The sequence below is a fragment of the Parasteatoda tepidariorum genome, chromosome 4, assembly GCF_982258835.1.
Source record: "Parasteatoda tepidariorum strain Cologne lab strain chromosome 4, Ptep-v5.0, whole genome shotgun sequence".
Classification (NCBI taxonomy): Eukaryota; Metazoa; Arthropoda; class Arachnida; order Araneae; family Theridiidae; genus Parasteatoda; species Parasteatoda tepidariorum.
In genome coordinates, this window is record NC_141758.1 from 10067375 (window position 1) to 10090563 (window position 23189).

General features: G+C 33.7%; 5 protein-coding genes across 9 annotated transcripts in view; 2 read left to right on the forward strand and 3 right to left on the reverse strand.

Annotated features, from left to right (window-relative positions):
* Positions 1–4447: 4447 nt before the first annotated feature.
* Positions 4448–6316, reverse strand: LOC147810658 (uncharacterized). The gene is made up of 2 exons (XM_087160456.1): positions 5454–6316; positions 4448–5384 (listed from the first exon to the last, which is right to left on the reverse strand). Exons 1-2 carry the CDS (start codon positions 6314–6316, stop codon positions 4448–4450), a joined length of 1800 nt encoding a protein of 599 aa, XP_087016582.1.
* A 34-nt stretch (positions 6317–6350) lies between these two features.
* LOC147810659 (uncharacterized) lies at positions 6351–7181 on the reverse strand. The gene has a single exon (XM_087160457.1). It carries the CDS (start codon positions 7179–7181, stop codon positions 6351–6353), a length of 831 nt encoding a protein of 276 aa, XP_087016583.1.
* A 153-nt stretch (positions 7182–7334) lies between these two features.
* LOC147810660 (uncharacterized) lies at positions 7335–8252 on the reverse strand. Its single transcript, XM_087160458.1, has one exon. The coding sequence runs from the start codon at positions 8250–8252 to the stop codon at positions 7335–7337; it is 918 nt and encodes a 305-aa protein (XP_087016584.1).
* A 6434-nt stretch (positions 8253–14686) lies between these two features.
* Positions 14687–16274, forward strand: LOC147810661 (putative transporter slc-17.2). Its single transcript, XM_087160643.1, has 2 exons — positions 14687–14917; positions 15496–16274. The coding sequence occupies exons 1-2, from the start codon at positions 14801–14803 to the stop codon at positions 15715–15717; spliced, it is 339 nt and encodes a 112-aa protein (XP_087016769.1). The 5' UTR covers positions 14687–14800; the 3' UTR covers positions 15718–16274.
* A 2823-nt stretch (positions 16275–19097) lies between these two features.
* LOC147810662 (putative inorganic phosphate cotransporter) overlaps positions 19098–23189 on the forward strand; it is a 43804-nt gene continuing 39712 nt past the window's right edge. For 3 of the 5 annotated variants that reach the window (XM_087160648.1, XM_087160652.1, XM_087160650.1), the window contains exon 1: positions 19098–19303. Coding sequence is in view for 1 of the 5 variants with exons in the window: in XM_087160650.1 (XP_087016776.1) it covers positions 19279–19303 (25 nt within the window). In the remaining 4 variants the exon portion in view is untranslated. Of the gene's footprint in view, positions 19729–23189 lie in introns of all 5 variants that reach the window. The other 2 variants (XM_087160649.1, XM_087160653.1) reach the window with 1 other exon arrangement.

The following is a 23189-nucleotide window of genomic DNA, read 5'->3' on the forward strand; positions in this document are numbered from 1 at the left end:
ATGTATGAGTCCGAAATTTCGATTTTTCGAATTAAAACACCAAAATAAACAGCAACAGCCCGATACATAGGACAATCAACGGGAAGGATATTAACATAATAGGTTTGGCTCAAAAATTACCAATCTTCTTATGCTACTGTAGTTGTGCTCAAGCTAACAATATCAACATTAATTCAAAGACCCAAACAAGTAACTTAAAATATGAGATAGTGACAAACATATTTTTAAAACAACAAAGACAAAAACGTATTCAAAATATAAAAACAGAAAACAAACACTCACGAAAAAAATGGAATAGACAATGAAGATTACAGAGTTTGACAGTAACAAGTAAAAGGACCAAAAGACCCTTATAGTGATTTAAAATCAATAAAATGAGGTCAACAGACCCTTATAAAATAGCATCATTTGGGAGCTTAAAATTTACTAAGACAAAAATTAGTTAAAAGCAACGCTAAGAAAATAAGCAGTCGAAAAAGTAGTAAAAGTACTCATTCAATTAAAATTGCAAAGTTAAAATATGCAATCAATAGTTAAAGGGATTGTTAAAATCAATTAGAATTACAGTTGTGAAATTCCCAAGCAACACTGAAACATTAAATTATTAAAAGTGACAGTTAAAAGTAGAATTAAAAGATTAACATGTAAAATTTACAAAAGATCAACATAGTATTAAATATTAAAACAGTACTTTTAAAAGCTATTAAAAAGTACAATTGTAATTACAATAAAATTGGAGCAAGTAAAAGTAGAAAAATTTATAAGAGACATAATAAAAGTTACAAAACCATAATCTCATTAAAATTGAGACATCCAAGTTGAAACGAGCCATTAAAGACAGTCCCCCAATACATCCTCTAAAGTTTGTTTGATTATATTTTTCATAATATTTCTGCATGTCAGGTTAGCATAGCATTGATGATAACTAAAATTATTAAAGTGATTGCCCCAGAGTGTCTGGAATTGAGAATAATTCATTAACAAGTGGATAATTTTGGGTTAAGAAACTTGGTTTGAATCCTTAAAATACAAGTTGAATACCCTTAAGATAACAAAGCTCTGGGAGTTGAAGCGATGCACAAACTTGGTACAACTCTTTTCTTACTTGTCCTCACATTGACTTCGTTTAACTTTAAATGATGGGGGCTTTTCAAGTATTGTTTTGATCATACCAGGCGCGTGTAAAAATGGAGGGTGGATACATTTCTGTCAACACATGCAGTTCAATCACAGATAGCAAAATAAGGTTTACTTTTACATAGCAAAACCCTTTTAATGTAAACCTAAAAAAGTTTGTTATCCGGTTCACGTGTAAACCTCCGAAACTGAAACGAGATCTGTGACCACTCGCTCTATTCTGCGCACATTACCCTAATCCAGAACCTTGGAAAACAATATTCTGTATATAAACCTTAAACCGAAATTGACTTAGGGCTTTCAAGCGTAAAAAAAATCCTTTAATGAAGCTAGTCTTAAGGTAAAAATAATCTTAAATCCAGGCAATTATAAAATGCCACCTTCGTCATGAAATTTTAATGGACAATGAAATTTAATCTTAATCGCTAGTGTGACGTCATCTAAAACGTCATTATGGACCTAAGTGGTCATTTTACCTGAGTGACAATCCTTTTTAAAAAAAGCTTCAAAAAATAATTTTTAATCTTTTTAGGATGAAAGGTTTGAAACTGCAATATTTTTGTTTTATTGAAAAGAGGTTTTTAGTACAAACATTTCATGACCATAAGAAAAAACTTCTGCCACAAGGGCGCCGTAAGGTAACATGCATTCTGGGAGCCACATGAAGTAATTTTCTTGGTTTCCTAAGACAAGCGCTTTCTCTGTACGTCAGCGAGAAGTTGACGTACCGCTGACGCCAACAAAGTGCCGTTTTGTAAACTCAGCCAACGCCTCCTATAACTGAAAGCCTCCACACTGTCAAACCACTATGAAGGTAAACCAGTTTACGAATAAGCCCTTTAATAGAAAATCTATTAAAAATTAGAAAGAGGTGGCAAATATATGTCTAAAATTTTTTTTAATTTATGAATATAATTGGTTTGTTTTATTTACTTGTCAACCACTACAGATTCAATTCTCAAATATATATGATACATTTCTCTCAAGTACTTTTTAAATAGAGTTTGGGTTCATGTGCACAAGTGGTTCGCTTTTTAAATAATCTGCGCAGACTACTTATAGGAAACCATGTGAAGGCTTTCTGATGTAGTTGGTGCTGGCTCAGCGCGAGCAGTTGGTCCAACGCAGACATTATCTCGCATTGCGCATGCGTTAATAACGTAAACAAAGGTTTATTTTGAATTTTCATCGATTTTGTTATTGTCGACCAGTGCTTTGGAGAGCAAATAATGACTTTGTTCAAGAAAAAAACACATTATTGCTTAGCTAAATGAAGAAGAAGAGGAAGAAAAAGCTATGTTTAATGTTAAAATCAAAATCTTGCCTATTTCTATGCTCTGTTGAATGTTGTCCGCCATTGCTTTCTTCGTGAACGTTACGTTGTAGTCCAACAGCAGCTGATTCGGACGCCAGTCGTCGTTCAAGCCGAGGGTTCGATGACTTATGCTCTCTAACTTAAGAATTGGCCAATCAGGGGTTAGCAGTCGCTTCAAGCTGGTCTTTTGTAACGCCGACTTGTCCTAAGAAACCATGCTTTTTAGATATATGAACTCTACAACTATATGGACAATTACCAAAAATACTTTACACTATGCGAAGCCTTTTTCTGTTTCAGATTTCAATCCTTCCGAAGAATGCTCACCCCAACAATTCAAATGTAACAATGGTACTTGCATTTCATGGCTTTGGGTCTGCGATAGTATGGAGGATTGCTCTGAAGGGGAAGACGAAGATGGCTGCAAACCCAATTCTTGTGAGGATGGGGAGTTCCAATGCAAGTCTGGACAATGCATCCCAAAAGAGCAAGTTTGCGACGGTAGTTATGAATGCTTCGATAAGTCTGATGAAAGGATTTGCTGTAAGTTTTTTATTTTTAATCGTTTTTTATGAGAACACTATACCGCGGGAGAAACTTTTCATGACGAATTCTGTTTCACCTCTAATTGGTATTTTGAAGTTCCGAAACAAGTGAGTTCATCTTGAGTAATCTTTGCAATAGTTTATTTGTATTTAGATCGTCTAAAAAAATCAGCATTTTTGATAGATAGGTAGTATACTTTATTTACGTCGCACTAGAGCTGTGCAATGGGGTATTGACGACGGTCAGGGAAACATCCATAAGGATGATCAGAAGAATCGTGCGCGTGAAGTCGTGAACTTTACAATAGAACAATTTGAACCGCGATGGCTCATGTGATAGAGCGTTCGTCTTCCAATGAGGCGAACCGGGTTCGAATCCCAGTCGATACGAAATCCACATCCGGCTTGGATCGACCGCAGTGCCGACGAGAAATATGCTCAGTGATAGACGGATCAAGGGTTAGAGTCCCTTTGCCGTTAGGCTAACCGTGGAGGGTTCTCGTGGTCTTCTTCTCTATGTCACGCAAATGCGGGTTAGTTCCATTAAAAAAAAAGTCCTCCACGAAGGCAAATTTCTCCCAATACTTGATCCAGGAGTTCCCTTGTCTTCTGGATTATATTCAAAATTACAAGGCTACGGATTAGAACGATAGTAGTCGTAAACACATAAAATTGGGTCGGCTGTGCAGCGACGGTTATAAAAAAGATGGAACAATTTAACGAAGAACGATACCGTGCACCTTCGGTCCCTGCGCAGGTCTGATCAAAGTGGTCACCCACCCGCTTACTGACCGCAGCCAGCGATGATTAACTTCAGTGTTCTACTGGCTGTGCTTACTAACAGTTCACTGCGGGACTTCAGAATTTGAAACTCTATGGTTTAGAACAAAGTTTTTTTTCCAACTTTAACATACTAACGCAGATGAGAGAGAATTCTCCATGAAGTTTTCTCGTCTGGTTACTAAATAATTGAAACTAACGACCCCTTAAAACTGACATAATTTAATGACGAACACAAAATTTAAACATACACAAAATACTAACACGACAAACACAATACCTATTTGTACGACATTTTAAAGCGAACTAACTGCATGAAACATTTACTAATCACGTGACATTTTCAAAGGAAATATAGATGGCAGCACACAATTCTTTAAACAGAAACATCCTCCCCCACTATGAACACTTAGGGGGTTCATAAAATGTTATTACATTCATTCAAACTTTAATTTCAAAAGTAATGCAGCAATAAATCAATTACTGAAAATTTTCAGTTTAAGAATCTATACACAAAAATTAAAACAACCTTATATGAAATATATGTGAATCGTAATCAAACAATAAACAAAATCAGTCAAATGAAATGCACTAAAAGACAAATATTAAACTGTCATAAAATTTTGATTTGACGGAAAATTGTAATTAAGAGTTCAAAGTTCGTATGAGTTCAATGTTTGAAGTCTATTATTGGTAGTGGGCAAAGTTTAACAATAGGACGTTTTAACTCACCATTTGCAGTTTTTAACCTTACCACTCTGATTTTACCGTCTGCTCCTGGAAAGGTCTCTAGCACACGTCCCAACTTCCACTTCAATGGTGGCAAATCATCGTCTTTGATTAGCACCAGTTCATTTACAGCAAGATTTCTCTTTACTTGGAGCCATTTGGGACGCCTTTGAAGAGTGGAAAGATAGTCAGTTGACCACCGCTTCAAGAATTCTTGGATCATTCTTTGCATTAACTTCCATCGTTGTAAAAGTGTTATCACTTCCTTTGAAAGATCAGAATTAGGCACTGATGTCAGTGAAGTACCAATGAGGAAATGACCAGGCGTCAATGCCTCACAATCAGCAGGATCATCAGACAAAGGAGTGAGTGGTCGAGAATTAAGGCAAGCTTCTACTTCAGCAATTAGGGTTAGGAATTCTTCGTAGGTGAGGATTTGTTCACCGACAGTTTTTTTAAGGTGAGACTTCATAGATTTGACAGTGGATTCCCACAATCCTCCATGATGAGGTGCCGCAGGAGGATTGAATTTCCAAATGATATTTTCCTTTGCAAGATAACCCTGAAATCTTTCATCTGAAGAGAGTGATGCAATTAATCGTTTCAACTCTCTATATGCACCAACATAATTAGTCCCACAGTCGCTATGTATCTGATCAGGTTTTCCTCGTCGAGAATTAAATCTTCTTAATGTGGCAAGTAAAGCATCAGAAATTAGATCATTAACGAGTTCTAAGTGAACGGCTTTTGTGGATAAACACACAAATAAACAAACATAGCATTTCATAGTCTTCACACCTCTTCCTTTTCTGGGCTTCACTAGGAAAGGTCCAGCGTAATCAGTTCCAACAACAGAGAAAACTCGGGAAGGTGTGACTCTTACGGAAGGTAAACCAGACATAAATTGTGTCAAAAATTTAGCATTTTATCTATGACATTTTACACACCTGGAAATTATTTTTCTGACAAGATTCTTGACACCAATTATCCAATATTCTTGAGTTAATGCTGACAATGTCATTTGAATAGTTCCATGTAGATGGCTTTCATGAAAATATCTCACAATTATCGTTGATAGATGATGACCCTTTGGGAGAAGTATTGGATGTTTTCGACGGTCAGAAAGATTGGAATTCTTCAACCTTCCACCAACTCGGAGAAGTCCGGATGAGTCAAGGAAGGGTGCCAAAGGCAACAGATTGCTATATTTTGGAAGTGTCTTCTCCTTCTGCAGACTTTCCATTTCAACACCATCATTTTGAACCATCTTCACAAGGGAATTTCTAGTATTCTGAATCTCTGCAGTTGTTAAACAACCACTAGCCTTTGCAGCTGGAAACTTGTAATTTAGAATAAATCTTCTACACCAGGCAAATACTCTTTGCAATTTAGTCCATGAGGAAATTTTATTTATGACGTTCATAATATCAGGCTGGTTTTCTTCCTTGCAAACATTCATGTTGATGTTCACGGGCTTGTTTCGTTTCTCAATACGAAATTCATCATCCAAGTTTTCGCTATTCAAAGAGCTGAAACCTTTATCATTATTCCATTCTGATTCTTCAAGTCTCAGCCATGAAGGGCCATGGAACCATTTCTCTCCTTCTTTCAATTTGCTTGCATTGCATCCACGTGTCAGCAAATCAGCAGGATTATCGATACCTTTGCAATAATGCCAAGATTTGGGATTTGACTTCTCCTGAACTTCCCGGACCCTATTGCAAACAAATTGCTTCCATCGTTCAGCCCTTCCCCTGATCCAATGTAAAACAATGAATGAGTCCGTCCAATATATATATTCAGAAACCATTTCCCCCAAAATACCATTAATATAATTACCTAGTCTAGCTCCTATAACTGTCGCCATTAATTCTAAGCGTGGCAAAGTTAACTTTTTCAATGGGGGAAACACGACTCTTGGACATCAAAAACGACACTATGATTTTCCCCTTATCATTGATATACCGAACATTGGAAACCGTCCCATATGCAACGAGTGACGCATCACAAAATATGTGTACCTCTACTCTTCGACTTCTTGGATTTCCGCAAGACAAAAAACAATACCTTGGAATGACTATGTCTTTTAAATGCTTAACTTCTACACACCATTCAGTCCATTTAATTTTTAAATCTACTGACAACTCTTCGTCCCAATCTAAACCTCTTTTCCATATCTCTTGCAACAGACACTTGATCTTAAGAACGAAAGGACTAACAATACCAACTGGATCGAACACCATTGCAGCAGCGTGTAACACAAACCTTTTCGTATTTGCCGAATTATTTAAACTTTTCAATAAGGGGGAAATTTCCAACGACAGATTATCTCCTATAGGGTTCCAATTCAAACCTAAAACTTTCAAACTACCACTAGAACTCTCACTAATATCACTATAACCTTGTTCTATCCACAAAGACTTCAATTCTTCCGAATTAGAATTCAGCTTTCGTAAATTCATTCCTGCATCTCCCAAAATATGAACAGCTTCAGTCGATAAATCAAACGCCTCCTCAACATCATCAGCACCAAAATAAAGATCATCCACATAAAGTGAAGTGTCCAACATTTCAACACATTTAGGTGCATTTTCAAGATACTGGTTAATGTGCTTTTTAATAGTTGCTCTAAGAATAAACGGAGATGATTGACAACCGAAAGGAAGACGAGTCATTCGCAAAATTTTAAAGCTATTACTAGAATTATCTGAAAGCCATAAAAACTTTAAAAATTTCCTATCCTTTTCAGAAATGCCTATCATGAGAAAAGCCTTTTCGATATCTGCACTGAACGCTACTTTAAATTTTCTAAATTTAAGAATAATGTCTTACACATTAGGATTTAAATTTGGCCCTATTTCTAAATAGTCATTTAAAGATAAATTTTGCTTAGTTTTTGAGCTACAGTTAAAAACAACTCGCACTTTAGTAGTATCCTTATCATTTCGCACAACTGCTCTGTGAGGCATAAAATATTCCTCATTATCTCTAGCACATTCCTCGACTATTCCCTTGTTTTGTTGCTCTTGTATCGTAAGTTTATACTCCCTCGCAACCCAATTATTCTTCTCAAAAATAGTTTTTAAATTATCGAATCTCTTTTTTGCTATCCAAAAATTGTTCGCAAGATCCTTAGGTGACCTTTTCCATAATAATGAAGTTTCGTACCTGCCATTAACAAACTTAAGAATATTTTCGAATTTGTTTATTAAATGCTTATCTTCAATAGCTATCTCATTTTCATCTTGAATGCCTAACAATTCTAAATCCCATAGTACCTGAACATCCGTAACTGAACTTAAATTTGTCGAAGTAGCACGGATCGACATCTCTTTATTTTGCTCTTGAATTCCCTGTACCGTATAACCGAATATAGTGGGAATACAATATAAAGATTTATTTATTTTCTCTGCTTTAGAATTATCAACAATCTCCCAAAATAAATCAGCCCCGATTAAAATATCCAAACCTTGATTGAAATTCGAACATGCATCAGCTAAAACGAAACCTTTCGCTATTAAATCATTCTGTATTCGCATATCTGGAATCGAAAGAGGTGCGGCTGTAATTGTATCTGTAATTAACGCCTCAATTTCAACAAAAATTTTAGGATCATTTCTATTCTTTAATTTTACTCGACCTACACCGTAGCTTTTTTGTTTTGTTATTACGGACCCAAAAGAATAAACAGATAAATTTTCTTTTCTTATTACTTTCACTCGCAGTTCATTTGCTAAACTTCGCATCATCCAGGTTCTTTCGGAACCATTATCACAGATAATTCTGACTAATTTATTATTTTTTTCAAAACATGCGACTACACTACAAGTTTGTAATAAAACACTATTTCTCTTAATGGAGGAGTGGCATTGAACAACCACGTTTTCCGATGAATCATTCTCCTCGCATAATAAATAATGATGAGTTCGCCTGTTACATTTTATGCATGGCTCCAATTTCGTTTTGCAGAGTCTAGCAATATGATGTTTTGAAAAACAACGATTTTCTTCTTTTAATTTATTTTTTCTTTCTATTACGCTTTGATATTCGCAAACTTCATGTTCACTACTGTCGCAAAAAATGCACTTTTTTCTATCGACTGTTGAATGATATACATTTTGCGCATTTCTATTAAAGTTACCTTTTTTAATAAAATCAGATTTCTTACGAAAATTCTTATTTTCGTTACTTAAACTATTGTTATGCTCACGTGAATCAGATTTATAAATCGAAAGTGTCCTTTCTCTAGAACTTATTTCTTTTTCCAAAAATGAAAACAAATCTTTAAATACCCAATTATTTTCAGGATAATTTCGATTGAATTCTAAAACAATTTCCCTCGGAATTCTTTCTATTAGAATAGGACTTAATAAATTACCATAAGTTTCGGTATCTATTCCTAACGACTCTAAATTTCTTTTTTGTGACTCAGCACAATCAAATAATTTTCTTAAGCCAATTAAATCATTTACATTTCTAATAAAAGGTAATTTTAACAACTGATTAAGATGTGCTTGGATTAACGAGTTTTTATTACCAAATCGATTCTTTAAAAGATTTAGAGCAATATCGTAGTTTTCACCCGTTAAAGCAAAACCGTTAATACAACTTGCTGCTATCCCACCTACATGAGACTTTAAATAGTTAAATTTATCCACTTTGCTTAAACAGTTATTGTTAGGTATAGCACTTTCGAATTGATTAAAAAATTCTAACCAATGCGCGGGGTTACTATAATATTTATTTATATACAACTTGGGAAGTTTAACAGTTTTTATTAACTGCGCGTTACTACTTGAATTAGCTAAAGGGGGTGTATTTTCTCTACTTTCTCTCATACTTAAATCAACTGAAATATTTCCTTTTTCTTAGGCGCTCAAATTATCAATTACATTTATAATCTTTTGTTTCCATAGAACAATTTTCTCATTATATTCATCTGAAATCGAAACCTCATTTTCGATTTCACTAATGTCGCACATATCTTCAACCTTGCTATTTACACTTATAAGCTCGCTTTCTTTGTGAATTAATTGTTCTCGAAACTCTTTTAAAGCATTAGTTTTATCTATATCAGCCAAATCATCACACTCATTGAGATACGTTTCAATTTTAGTAATTAATTTGGTGACCTTATTTATTAAAACTTTACGCTTAGCCTCTAATTTTTCAATTTCTGACATTTTAATAAATTGACAATAAAAGCACAATAAATCAGATCAAGAAAATAAAACTAACCTTCACACTGGAACTATCGTCATTAGTATCAAGAACATAGTATCAACCTCGTGCTGGAACTCAACATTGAAGCATCGATTCGACAACTCAAAATTTCATTGCTCGCTAATATATCCCGCTAACTGACACCAAAAAATGGTTACTAAATAATTGAAACTAACGACCCCTTAAAACTGACATAATTTAATGACGAACACAAAATATAAACATACACAAAATACTAACACGACAAACACAATACCTATTTGTACGACATTTTAAAGCGAACTAACTGCATGAAACATTTACTAATCACGTGACATTTTAAGAAGAAATATAGATGGCAGCACACAATTCTTTAAACAGTAACATCGTCATTAGTAAAAATACTTTGCATTTAAATAGACTGTAATTTCCAGCAGAGGATCAAAATTGTGATGGCATGTCTTCGGATCATCCTTAGGGATGCTTCCCAGACCGTCGCCAATAGTCCAACCAAATCAGCAACTAAAGCAACCATATCTTAAAATACACTTTTCTAAAATTGGATATCGCTTGTAACGTGAGTTCCTATAAAATAATGTATACAGCAAGCTAAAAAAAGAGCGTTTGAAACTAAACATTTGAAAAAAGGACATTTGAAAACTAGACGTTGATCAACGTATGTGTTTAAGGTAACAGGCGTAACTTAGAATACGTGTTTGGAGAAAAAATAGTAAAAGGTATATTCTGTTATAAGATATCCTGTTTTTCGCAATTACTATTTATGTTGCAATGTTTAATTTAAGATTTGAATGCCAGAAAATAATTGTGGATCCTGTACTGACGCCGAATACTTTCATTAATACTTTATAGGGTAGATTCCACAATGGAAGGACATCGATTAAGCATTGCAAAAGTATATAATTAAGGCCGTTTTTCGAAGGTTTTTCAAAATTTTGTTTCTTTGCGAATAATATGCTATTTTTATAACTGTGTGTTTGCAACTGTTACTCATGACTATTAGCTCATGTTTAGCCTATCTAAAGCCAGCACTGCTATGATTATTTTGAAAATGGCGCAAAACGTAAATATTAAGAAAAGTCTGTGAAAATGAATGGTGTTTGTAATCTTTTTTTTTTAAATATTCAGAAACTTTCTTCTATGTTGCCTTACTTGGGCTCATAAAATTTAACAAAAACTGAGAATAAGTCAGTCATTTTGATAATTCTCAGGCTTTATTTATTGTTTTATTAAAATTACATAAATTTGCAGGCTTGTATGCTCAATTTAGGCATATAAACCCTTCTTTAAAATAAACTTCGCACAGAATACATTCAGGTTTACAGCGAGATTCGAAAGTGCCACCTCCACACTTCTCACAGCGCTTGACCAACGCCTCCTATAACTGAAAGCCTCCAAACGGTTTCTTATAGGTAGTCCGATGAGACCACACTGAAGGTAAACTAGTTTACGAAAGAACCACTTAATAGAATATCTAGTAAAAATAAGAAAGTTGATAACTTTCTCTCGATTACTTTTAAAATAGAATTTGGTTTCATGCGTATCACTGATTCACTTTTTAAACAGTCTGGGCAGACTGCTTGTAAAAAAACCGTGTGGAGGCTTTCAATTGTAGGAGGTGTTGGCTTGGCGCTTCGGTAGGGAAGCCCCGTTTTTTTGAGGAAAGAAGCAATTTTATATATAAGCAGGACTGCCAACTTTCTATGCTTTTGGTAAAAAATTATTATAATGGTAGCTATGTTAATGTTTTAATGCATTATTTTTTACTCATTTAAACTTATTTTACGCATCACTGCATATAAATGATTTAAAAGTTCTTACATTCAACGCCACTTATTTCAGGAATATTCTTGGAGAAACTTTTTAAAAGTTGGTAAAATTACCAAAAATTTGGAAAGCTTTGGTTTGTTAGTGTCCATTATTTTATAAAATATTTGGCAAAAAGCGTAGTAGCTGGCATATCTCTATGTGTTATAATTGTTAAAAATAATCTCGGCAGCTACAGAAACTTAATGTTTCTCAAAAAAAAAATGCTAAAAGGAAATGCCTTTCATACCAGTTTTTACTCTTTTCCGTCTTGGTGTATATATTCTTTCAACCCTGGCCCTTATAAGTAGGGGAGAGTGGGGTCAATTGTAACATTTTTTACTTAACTATTTTTAACTAACAACAAATCCAATATATTATTAGTATTAATTGACAGACGAGTAAAGTAGACTATCCTCTACTAGAAAAAATAATAAATACCTTATTTTAAATGTTATTATATTAGTTATTAACAATTTTTGACAGTCGCGCACTTGTTACAATTGTCCCCACTTACGGGGTCAATTGTAACAGTTCATAAATTCAACTAAATCATAGTTAATTATACATATAATCATAGTTGTGATATATTTTTCATTGATCAAAATAGTAGTGATATTTTAGGAGTAAAAATAATAATGAGCGGAGACCTATAGGTTTCAACTTCTAACTTTAAGGGGTTAAAATTTTTAATTTATGCTGTGAAAGGTGACAAATAAAATAATGCACATGCAACATAATATAAATGATATAGGAAACTATTTGTGGTTCTTAAAGAGTTAAGTAATGGTTTGTAAGCATAAGATTATTTATTTTCAACTGTTACAATTGTCCCTTTACTTATTGTTACAATCGTCCCCAAGACGCCATTTCAGCTTCATTTGATAAAAACATTGCTAGTTAATTAACAAAACTAATTCTTTTTTATTGAAATGTTAATTAAGGTGTCCACTTGCATATTCGGTTAATAACTTTTATTTGTTTAAGCAAAATTACTTTGTTACAATATAATAATCTAATACCAAAAAAAGTACTTACGTAGCGTGAAAATGTCTTTCGTGATGTAACTCTTTCAAAAGTACATAAAAATGGTTGCCAGCAGGGGTGTACATGTACATTTATTAAATACACCTTGTGCGCCACCTAGGAACCAAATCTAGAACCCGACACTCGAAATTTTTGCTCTGTTACAATCGTACCTTGTTACAATTGACCCCACTCTCCCCTACTCTCATTTTTCAGTCTAGCAAAAGGTTCTTTCATAAAAGAAGTTGAGTTTTGGATGCTGGATATGAGTGAAATCTCGGCATTAAGCGCGAAGCGCTTCTAACCGATTCGTCGATTCTGTTGAGACATAAAACTAAAAGGTCATATGTGATTCAAAGTTCTAAGCTTGAAGTTCCGATTAAAAGTCCTCAATGAGTTGCAGGCAGTAGAACATCAATTGGAAGGGGTATTCCCCTTGATTAAACATGTTTAGCACTTCTTGATCTTTCATCAATTCTTGAAGTTCTTTGATGAAGCTAACAAGTCGATGAGCACTGGAAGTTGGGGTAGTATCCCTGTTTGATGATCTCCTTTTACTGGGGTGAGCCTCGCACCCAGTAAAGTTAGCAAGGTGGTATTTCAGACAGTTACAGCACTTGGCCGGGGATCTCTGGGCTTTTTGCATTGGTACGAAAAGTGCCCTTCGGCACACTTCATACATCTAGCATCTTTTGTGCAGCTACGTTGAGAATGTCCAAAGCCCTGGCATCAGAAACACTGAATTGGTCTCCTTCCACCTCGGCACTTCTCTACGGCGATCGGTAACTGCTTTAAACTTTCGATGTTGTAGATCTTGGTCTGATTGGCCAATAGAGGAACGACAACAAGGTAGAGGGGGGGTGGCGTATAGGCTCCTCCCACTTTCTTCTTGAACTGGACTACTTTGGAAACTTCAATGTTTGATTTTCCTCATTCAAGGGAGATCTCGTCGATATTAAAATCATCTGGGAGTCCTCGGATGAGCACTTTTTCATTCTTGACTGGAAGGACTTTTTTAGCAGCACTTGAGCTTGGGTGGGCGTCTCCTCCGAAGTCACAGATGTTTTCTCCGGCTGTTGTAGGGAAACTGAGGCAGAAGTGCTGTTATTAGGCTTGGTTGATTTGGCTTTCTTCCTTTTCCTCTTCTTCCTCTTTTCAGCACAAGGTTCTTTGAAATTTTCAGAATCTGAGGCCGTAGCCCTGAAACTGGTCTCCATTTTCCCCCCCCCGCAGGGGCGGAGGTGATCTCAGGTATTGGAGTGGTAATCACTGGTACTGGATTGATATTGTCGGGGTACTGGAGTGAAAGTCTCTGGTACTGGAGTGATAGTCTCTGGAACTCGAGTGGTAGTTTCATGAATTGGCTCGGGCTCCTCTTTTTTCTTCTGTGCTGAGGCTGCATTTTTCTGTTGTTCTCTCATATTTCTGCAGACTATGGTAATATTATAATGAAGTCTTTGAAAATAGTCGTTATCTGTCCAAATTCGCATGTATTAAGAAATACACTGAGCAATTTCCTTGTAGATTTCAGTTCATTTGTAGGAGAAAAAGAGTAGAACTCTAAGTCAATAGATAGACCAGATGGTAGTAATTTCAGCGGAACCTTACTGGCTGCAATATCTGCTTCAAATGTATCGTATTCAATAACATCCACGTAATCTCCATCCGATTCTACTGGGCCAGGTGTTTTCGGGCGGCTGGGTGTTTGCACCTTTCCGCCTCGAGCTGTTCTGTTGTATGACAAAGCTACGGAGCTCGTAAAAACACGTCTTGTCTCGAGCAAGGCTTGAGCTGAGCCATCACCTCCTACATTATAAGTAAACTCCTCCCAAAAACTAGCTATAAGTGAAAGGGCTTTACTACCACCCTTTCCTCTTTTCCGTCTCGCTTTCACCCCTGTGAGTTTTGTCCTTTTACTAAATAGTAATTATATTCTAGCATTAAGGGATACAACATATATGGCTCAAAAGAGTATTCAAACTCGTAACGAAAGTATCAGACAGAAGTAAGCGGTAAATATGATATAGTATAGATTTTTAGGTAAATACTCAATGACTTTTTCCTATAAAGGCACCTTTTGAATGATGGGGCGTATTCTTCCGCGGACAGATTTTCCAATAGACCTAATATTATCAAATTCTAAATATTTTTTTGCAGATATGAATAATTCTTTTTTCAACATTTTACTACAACTTTGAAAATACTTCCCAAACTATGCTTTTTTTAACTGTACCAGATGTGAATGGAATGTAAGAGTCAAATTTTATTTTTAGGAACAATTTATGGTATAGCAAACACAATTGCTAGCTTATCTGGCTTTATTGCACCTATAGTTGTGGGAGTGTTTCTAGAAAGTGGTGTAAGTATTCTAATATTTTGTTAGTTTAGCTTCAGTTGTTAGTAGATGGTGCTTTCTATACTGGGAAGCACTGCAAACTCTTGACTGTCTATACTTCCGGATTATTGTTTTTGGTATATTTTGAAGCCATTTGGCTCACAATGTGATCATTGTGTTTTGAGATTCTCTTAAGTAGTATTTCTTGTTTTTCTTTACTTGATTTATCATTTGTGTTTAAAAGAAAAAGCATGCTTGCATGATTTTTATTTCAAATTAGGTGGGGTATACGACAAAGAACTATTAGCCCCATTTCTAATAAATTTATAATAAAATGCTTCCCGTATCAATTTTTTTTCTTAACCTAATTATACTCACTTTGAAAATAACACTTACCTGCTTCATTCACTCAGCATTTTTTATATGAAATACTAATTGTGACGCAGTAAAATCCACCTTTCTTTAACTTAGCTGAGCTAAATTTAAATTAAATGTTAGGTCATTCTAACATTGCATTCAGTTATTTATAAGAAATTATTTTGCTTTTATTACTGTCTAACTATTCTGTGCTAGTGACTGATTTACTTCATTTTGCCTTTCAGTCGACGATGGCAAATTGGAGTAAAGTTTTCTACACTACAGTGGCTATTTATTTCATATTTGCCACAACGTTTATCATTTTTGCATCTGGTGACTTGCAACCATGGAATTCTGCCAGAGTTGAATCAAAGAAAGACTGTAATGTGGAAAATACCATGTGCGTAAAGAGTGGAGATAGCAATCTAAATCATTGTGAGACGCCGTCTGAAACATTTAAATGTTGATATTGAAGCTATATACTAGCACAAACATTTCAGTTAAGAGCACAGGAATAATTCAGAAAGGAAAAAAAAACGATTTGTATGAAAGTCAGTCATATTGAAAAAAATCTTGAAATATGGATTTACAGGGAATTCGGCATCATTGGAATTTGGCATCAAAAATGGAATCATTGAAATACTCGCCAGTTTGAAACAGAATTTCTGACGAAAATGATATTACTCAAATCTAAGTTAACTTACTTTATAAATGAATGGTCTAATGTCTTTGTTAATGGTCTTTTACCCGTAATGGTAACTACTTCCTGTGCTAATGATTCTCAGTGCCAATCAGGGGTCTCCTTGACCAAGTGATATCACCGTGAGCAAACTCTGTGGAAACCTTGGAGGTCACGGGTTCGAATCCCTCTGTTACCCAAGATGCATCTCCATGCTATTTTTCTCTGTATTGTGCTATCTGTCCTTCTGTTTGACAGATTCTTGTAAGCCTGAATTGAGAAAAAAAACCTGCAAATGTATGTAATTCCAATAAACCAATAAAGAATCCGATAATCTGTAATCAACTTAGAGCAATTATTTTTTCAGTGATGCTACTTTCTCCAGACAGTAGATAAATATTTTCGAATGTCTGTCTTTTAATATATGATTCTTATTTCAATAATTTTGATTTATGAAGTTTTCACTCCTCCCTACTTCATAAGAATTCAAAGCCTTGTGTAATAAGCCACTTTGTTACATTTAAGCCGTGTTGAGCACTTTAAAATTTTAGCAAAATTAACCGATGATCTGCCAAATTTTGCTTATATTTCCCTACCGATATTTTGTCGAATCGAATCCGGAAAGGTTGCCATCTCTGTTTAGAAGCAGGAGAAAGACTAGTTTTCTGCGAAATATTTTACAAAGCAGACGACAATCAAAAACTAAAGCCTTCTGAATTTTGGTTAATTTTGCTAAAAATTTAAAAGCCTCTACCAGGTTTGTCAGACGGAGAAATCAAGACATACTACAACTGTTTCTGTGAAAATTCTGCAAGATAACGAAAGACTTCATTTTACTTAAGCGCCACCTACAGTAGTTTTTTTGGAAGTGTAAATATCCTTTTGAACAATTTCTCTCTCTGAAGAGGCCCCGCAGTGGACTGATCGTTAAGACACGGCTCCCAGCAGAATACCGAAGTCAAGCATCACTGGCTGCGGTCATTGTGCAGGGGATCAGTCTGCGTAGGGGCCGAGGGTGTGCGGTATTGGTCCTCCTTAAACTGTTCTACCGTAAAGTGCTCGACTTCGCGTGCTGATCGTCGAGCTACCGAAGCGGGGGTGCCATCCCCTCTTCATAGGATCAAAATTGTGATAGCGTGTCTTCGAATCATCCTCAGGGATGTTTCCCAGACCGTCGCCAATAGCCCATTGGGCAGCTCTAGTGCGACGTAAATGAACTACTACTAACTTTCTCTGAAGAGATTTTCATCTTCCAAATTTAGATGGCAACAGTTTTGTCTGCCTATTTTTCAGTTAGATATTAAATGAAGAATAAATTAAATTAAATTCATATACGTTAGAAAAAAAAATTTCTAAATTACTGGAGGCAGGACACCTTTTTTATTACTTAGATACATTAATACCGCAAATTATAAGTTTAAAAAAAACGAATTTAGATTTGGATTTAAATAAACGAATTTGATTAAAATATTTATTTATTCATGGTAAAACGGCAGATTATTTTACGTACAACTAATGAAAAGTTATAAAAATTAGATGCCAAAATTATATATGTTTAATCTCTTTTTTCCCTTTTCCTGTCCTTAATATGTGGATAAAACCTTCATTCTAATTCAATTTGCATAAATTACTGAGTGTGTCTTTCTTATTTTAATTTAATAAATTGTAGTAAAAGATTGTGTTGTATTTTTCTGTCTACTTAAATTACTTGCAACATTTTAATTCTTTTCATTTTTGATGAAAAATTTCAAAATGTTTCTTCCGTAATAAGTGGGAAATTTACATTAATTTTACTTTTTAAATTTTGTAAAAAATACAAAAGGAATTCTTAATTTTTTTCAAATTAATGTTAGATTTATATATCAGATATTTGTGAACTTTTTTAAGTTAAACTGACATTTAAATTCAAAGTGATTAAGGTTAAAACAAGAAAATAGAAAAACGATTCTCTTTTTCCTTTTATGCACTTACACTTTTGGTAAAAGTATAGTAACAAAGATTGTAGTCAACAACTTTAAAAATTAGCACACAAAAATTTCTCTCTTGTATATCAGAAATTATTTATTTTAAATTTGAAGAAAATCGAACTTAATTGGAAAAAAATAACATATAATTTATTCATTATCCCATACACAAGGAAAAATGTAAAATCTATTCAGTATCGGTACTCTCGAATGCGCCATCTTTGGAAAAGACTGGTGCCATGTCTTGACACTTTTTGCCTCTGCTCAGTTGCATGGGAATATACTACGATATATTCCCATATTTTCCCATATACGATATATTCCATATAATACGATACATTCCTATATACGATATATTCCATATAATAAGATACATTCCCATACACGATATATTCCCTTATACAGTAAATTACATAATTTTTTCTTCCTCATTATTTTTCGCATTTAACTGTCAAATATATTTTCAAAAATATCTACGTTTCAGAACTACGATTATTGTAGTTTTGTGAGTTCCGTATACTTTCCTACCTTAAAAAATTTTAATATTTTTGTAAATCATCGAAACAGAATGTAATATATTTTCTACCTCTATGACTATATTAACGCTAATGGTGAGACCATGCAAAGTGTTGTTATAAGTAGAGGTTTCTCTTTTGCGCCACCTGTAGCCCCTTTTGATCATTAATTTTTACAACGTCTTTGTTTAAAGAGAAAGTTATATTATAGTATTCTCTACAAGGAAGGGATAACGATCTTAAACGTAAAAACTATTTTTTATAATTGTCACTAGTCTAAAGACCATTACGAAAAGAACGGTTGGCTCATTTCTAAAATTGATTTTTACTCAAAACTAGCGGGACATATTTTCTCTTTGATTTAATGATTGAAACAAAAAAAAAAATTACAAATTTACCACTTTTAAGAAAAAAAAATACATCTCCACTTTTTGGAGAAAAAATACTGCCATGGTATTGTATATACTACGTCTGGCAACCTTGGCCTCCGCCCTTCTCTAATTAGTGCTGTCTGTTCTTTTATTTGACAAGGGCTTATAATCTGATATTAGCACTGAGCACACAAGTTTACATATGTATGTGAATAGATAATTTGCATACATCCGAAAAATTTCGCAATGATGGGGCAATGATCTATGATCTTCGCCTATAAATTCTTCAAAATGTTTTAAATCGATGTGTGAAAAGTAATCAACACACCTGTTTCAAGAGTCACGATGTTTTTAAGTAGTAATTGAATGTTTCAACCTATAGATAAATCACGTAATCTAAATGATGGCTGAAACATTTAAGTATACTTTGGCGTGTAGACAACCAGCTGTATAGACAGCAGCTGCAACTCGTTGATTTTACAGCTTATTTTTCACCACAATGAATACATGGATATTTGACTCAGGTATGTTTGAAACAAAAATTCCAGAGTATGATTGATTAAAAGTATAGTTTATATGTTATAGAATTTGAATTGTAAACTCGATAGCAGTGTGTATTATAAAATAGTGTTTTTCTTTTTTATCGAATAAATTAATTAAGCCAACGATTCCCAATTGTTCCCGTCGATGGAACCCTGAATGATCACCATTCTTAAAGTGGAACTCCGGTTTCATAGTTGCAATTATAACAATTGTAGTTCCTTAGCAATTGTGAATACCAAATTAACTAATGCGAATTAACCAAATGTATGACTAATGAGAATGGACTTACAATTATTTTAAAAACTTTGAATCTGAAGAAGAAGAAAAATATATCGAATAATCTGAGTTATGATTTTTGTTGAAATATAGACGAAAAAAGAAATTAAGTGTCGAGAGTGGCTATCAGGTAAATGTTTCTTCATATGTTTTGCTAAACATGTTTCTTTATGCTTATTTATTTTATTTTAAATTGTAAAATGTAATTGTTATTTTAATTGTTGAATCCCCACACCTGAATTAAGTAAGATCAATTATTTGTATAAATGCGACAAAACGTTTGTTCCTCTGTGTAATCACAACTATTTTGATCTCTGTTACAACTCTGTGATTTTTTTATTTTCTCTTTTACAACTGTCAATGAACTGCCTACCCAATTGTAAATTGACGACTAGCAAAGTTCAACTCCGTAGCCTTGTATTTTTCAACCTGATTCAGAAGACAAGGGAATTCCTTGAGCAAGTATAGGGAGGAATGTGCTTTCATAGAAAACCTTTTGATAGATCTAACACGTGTTTGCGTTACATGGAGAGGGAAACCAAGTAAACAACTTAGGGTTAGCCTGACCACAAGGGGACTCTAACCTATGTTCCGTCTACCACTGATGATATTTTACATCAGTACTGTAGTCGGTGCGAGCCGGTTACAGAATTCGTACCGATCAGACATTGTTGGAACTCGAACCAGGGCCTCCTCATTGGGAGGCCAATGCTCTATCCCCTGAGCCACCATGGCGCTGCTCTATGGTTTCAACGGATCAACCCTATCCCACTAAATAATTATTATCATCATCATTGACATTATCATCTTTATTATCATCATTATTACTATCATCAACATTATCATGATCATTTAGTGCGCCTGAAGTCCTTTGGATGCTCTCTATACGAATTAACTCAAATATACATAGCAACTTTTTGGAAGAAAAAAAAAGGTAAAAAATTTGGCGTTACGCTAAATCGATATTTTTGAATGCGACTATAATTTCAACATTAAAAATTATCATGAATGATTAATTTATGTTCAAATATGCAATCAGTTATATTAACCGGTTAACGCCCAGCGTCATATATTTAGGACAGTTCCTTTTTTCAAAAACATTCATTGTGGTGGGAAACTTTTTTCAGCATTTTCATTTATCTGGGTGAATTAAAAGATTCTCAGATACCACAATGATTTAGTTATTTCTGATTAGATCCAGAATTATAAGGAGCAAGTACTTTTTGATCTATCAAAGACTTTTTGAATGCCCTAACAGTAGAAAAAACAATTAATTTCGAAAATATATTGTACCACTTTTCCATAAGACCACTTTTTGTATCATTTCAATATATATATTCGGGACAAAACGGGTTAATATTATATTTTAATGAACGCAGATATATTCACTGAGAAATTTTCAAAAAATGGTATAAGTCACCAGTTTTTATCTTTTTGAGAGAAATACCTGAACGAGAACAAGAATTTTGGCGGGAAAAAGGAAAATAAGTGTTTAAATCTGAAGAGTGATTCTAAAAATAAATTTAAACACATCGCAAATCTCATTTTATTCTGTAAAAGGATATTTTAAATTCAGAGCAAATTGAATAGAATGGATTATTCCGCAAAATAAATTATTCGTTTTTCTGTTTTTACCTAGAATAAGAGCAATATAATTCTAAACTAAGATTTACGTAATGGTAGATACAATAGCAACGAGAGTTGCTGATCTCTTGTGTTGCGCAAAACGTATACGGTAGACATTTCAAAATAATTGTTTGTCTGCTGTCAGAAACTGAATAAACAAACATGTGTTAATAAAATGCAATAAATTGTGTAAGTTAATGGCATTTTCGTTGAATTTTCCTATGTCAGCAACAAAAAAATAATGAATAATGTAAAAATTACTGTTATTTGGGGTTACTTTGCTAATTTTTTTACGTTATAGATTATAAGTAATCATGGATTAATAATGAATAATTAGAATAAGTAAATGGATTGCTAATAAATAATTAGAATAAGAAAATGGATTGCTAATAAATAATTAGATTAAATAAATGGATTGCTAATAAATAATTAGAATAAGTAAATGGATTGTTTAAGGGATAAAAATAAGTAAATAGATTTTTTTTAAAATCCAATAAAATCAACATTATTTCTTTTTTTCCTCCATTTTATTTTTTAATTTTATTTATTATAATAAATAAATTAAGCAGTTCTTCAACACAATTTTAGCGATTAAAGAATTGAGTCAAGGGTGTATTTTCCTATGATTGTGTAGTTGATTAAGAATGTTTAGCGTAAATCTGAAATAGCTATTATGATTATGTCAATATCATTGTATGATATAGCTGAAAGTTAACTTGAATTTTTTCAAATTAGAATAAGTAATAATACTTTTCATTTAGACAGTTAGCCTTCATTGAAAAATATGTAAAATTATGTTGCTATTTTATGACAGTTCGATTTAACGAGTGTTTTATTACTATTTTCTTGAGAATTTGTTAGTAATTCAAAGATCTTTAGCGCAAAGTGTTGAAAATAGCATTTTTTAAATTTAGTCAGTTCCATTAAACAATATAATTGAAAGCAAAATTGAAGTTTTTTAAAAAACTATAGCAATTATTGATGTTTTTAATTAAGACTATTCGTTATCGTTGTAAACAAGGAAAAGTTCAAATGTTATTTTATTACAGCTTAACTTAAGAGTAATTTAAATATAATTTTCATTTTTTTTCTGGCTTAAGTGATTTTATACATTTTTTTCTCTTTTTTTCCTACTACACGCATTTATTCAAAATTAATTTTAACAAGAACAATAAATAATCAAATTTGTTGTTGTTTCTAAGACAATATCAGTAAGCCTACTAGATGAAACCAAGTGAAATTAAGACAGATTGAGCGTTTCTTGTTTTCCAGTGGCCCCATCTATGGCCAAGAATACATCAAACAACACACACGTCAAAACCAGTTTATAAGTCGGATCCATTCCTCCATCGACAGATCGTAATTTTGACCTGAACTAGAAAACGATCAATCTTCAATTCAGTACCCCCAGAGGTATTGACTTGTTATGGAGGACTTTGTGACTTGACAGATTCAATTTGCACCCGTCACCATTTACTACAAAGGGAATCCTCGGCCGGCAGAGATCGAACTCACGACCTCTTGAACATGGACCCAACGCCCTACCAACGGGGATATAGAGACCAAGAAAAATTTAATAAATCAAGATAAATCATTTAACAGCTACTACAGTGAAACCCCCAGGAAAGACTGTCTCTATTTACTATCACTTTTGGGAGGCACGGAGTTTTTTCCATAGACTTTACGTTGAAGAAAACCTTTAGGAGAAACTATCAAAACCTTTAACAGCGACAAGGCAGAACTCTTCACCAAATGCGGAAAAGTTCAAATAAGGAAACGCGAAAAATTATCAGAACAAAAAATATTTAAACAAATAAGTATATTCAAATGTATGAAAAATATTTGTGATTGGCTCTTTCAGAGAGCTCTTTTTGACGATCTCTGAAAGATATCTACAACCTCATGTTGCAGTCAGATTGCACTAAAGACATTGATTTATTTTAAGAAAGCTGAATTAGGAAAAGA

Coding starts and splice junctions, on each gene's coding strand:
- LOC147810658 (XM_087160456.1), bottom strand. CDS start 6,316: ATGGTTTCTGAATATATATATTGGACGGACTCATTCATTGTTTTACAT. Junction 5,385..5,453: donor GTCAGAAAAATAATTTCCAG/GTGTGTAAAATG, acceptor ACCTTCCGTAAG/AGTCACACCTTCCCGAGTTT.
- LOC147810659 (XM_087160457.1), bottom strand. CDS start 7,181: ATGACTCGTCTTCCTTTCGGTTGTCAATCATCTCCGTTTATTCTTAGA.
- LOC147810660 (XM_087160458.1), bottom strand. CDS start 8,252: ATGCGAAGTTTAGCAAATGAACTGCGAGTGAAAGTAATAAGAAAAGAA.
- LOC147810661 (XM_087160643.1), top strand. CDS start 14,801: ATGGAATGTAAGAGTCAAATTTTATTTTTAGGAACAATTTATGGTATA. Junction 14,918..15,495: donor GAGTGTTTCTAGAAAGTGGT/GTAAGTATTCTA, acceptor TTTGCCTTTCAG/TCGACGATGGCAAATTGGAG.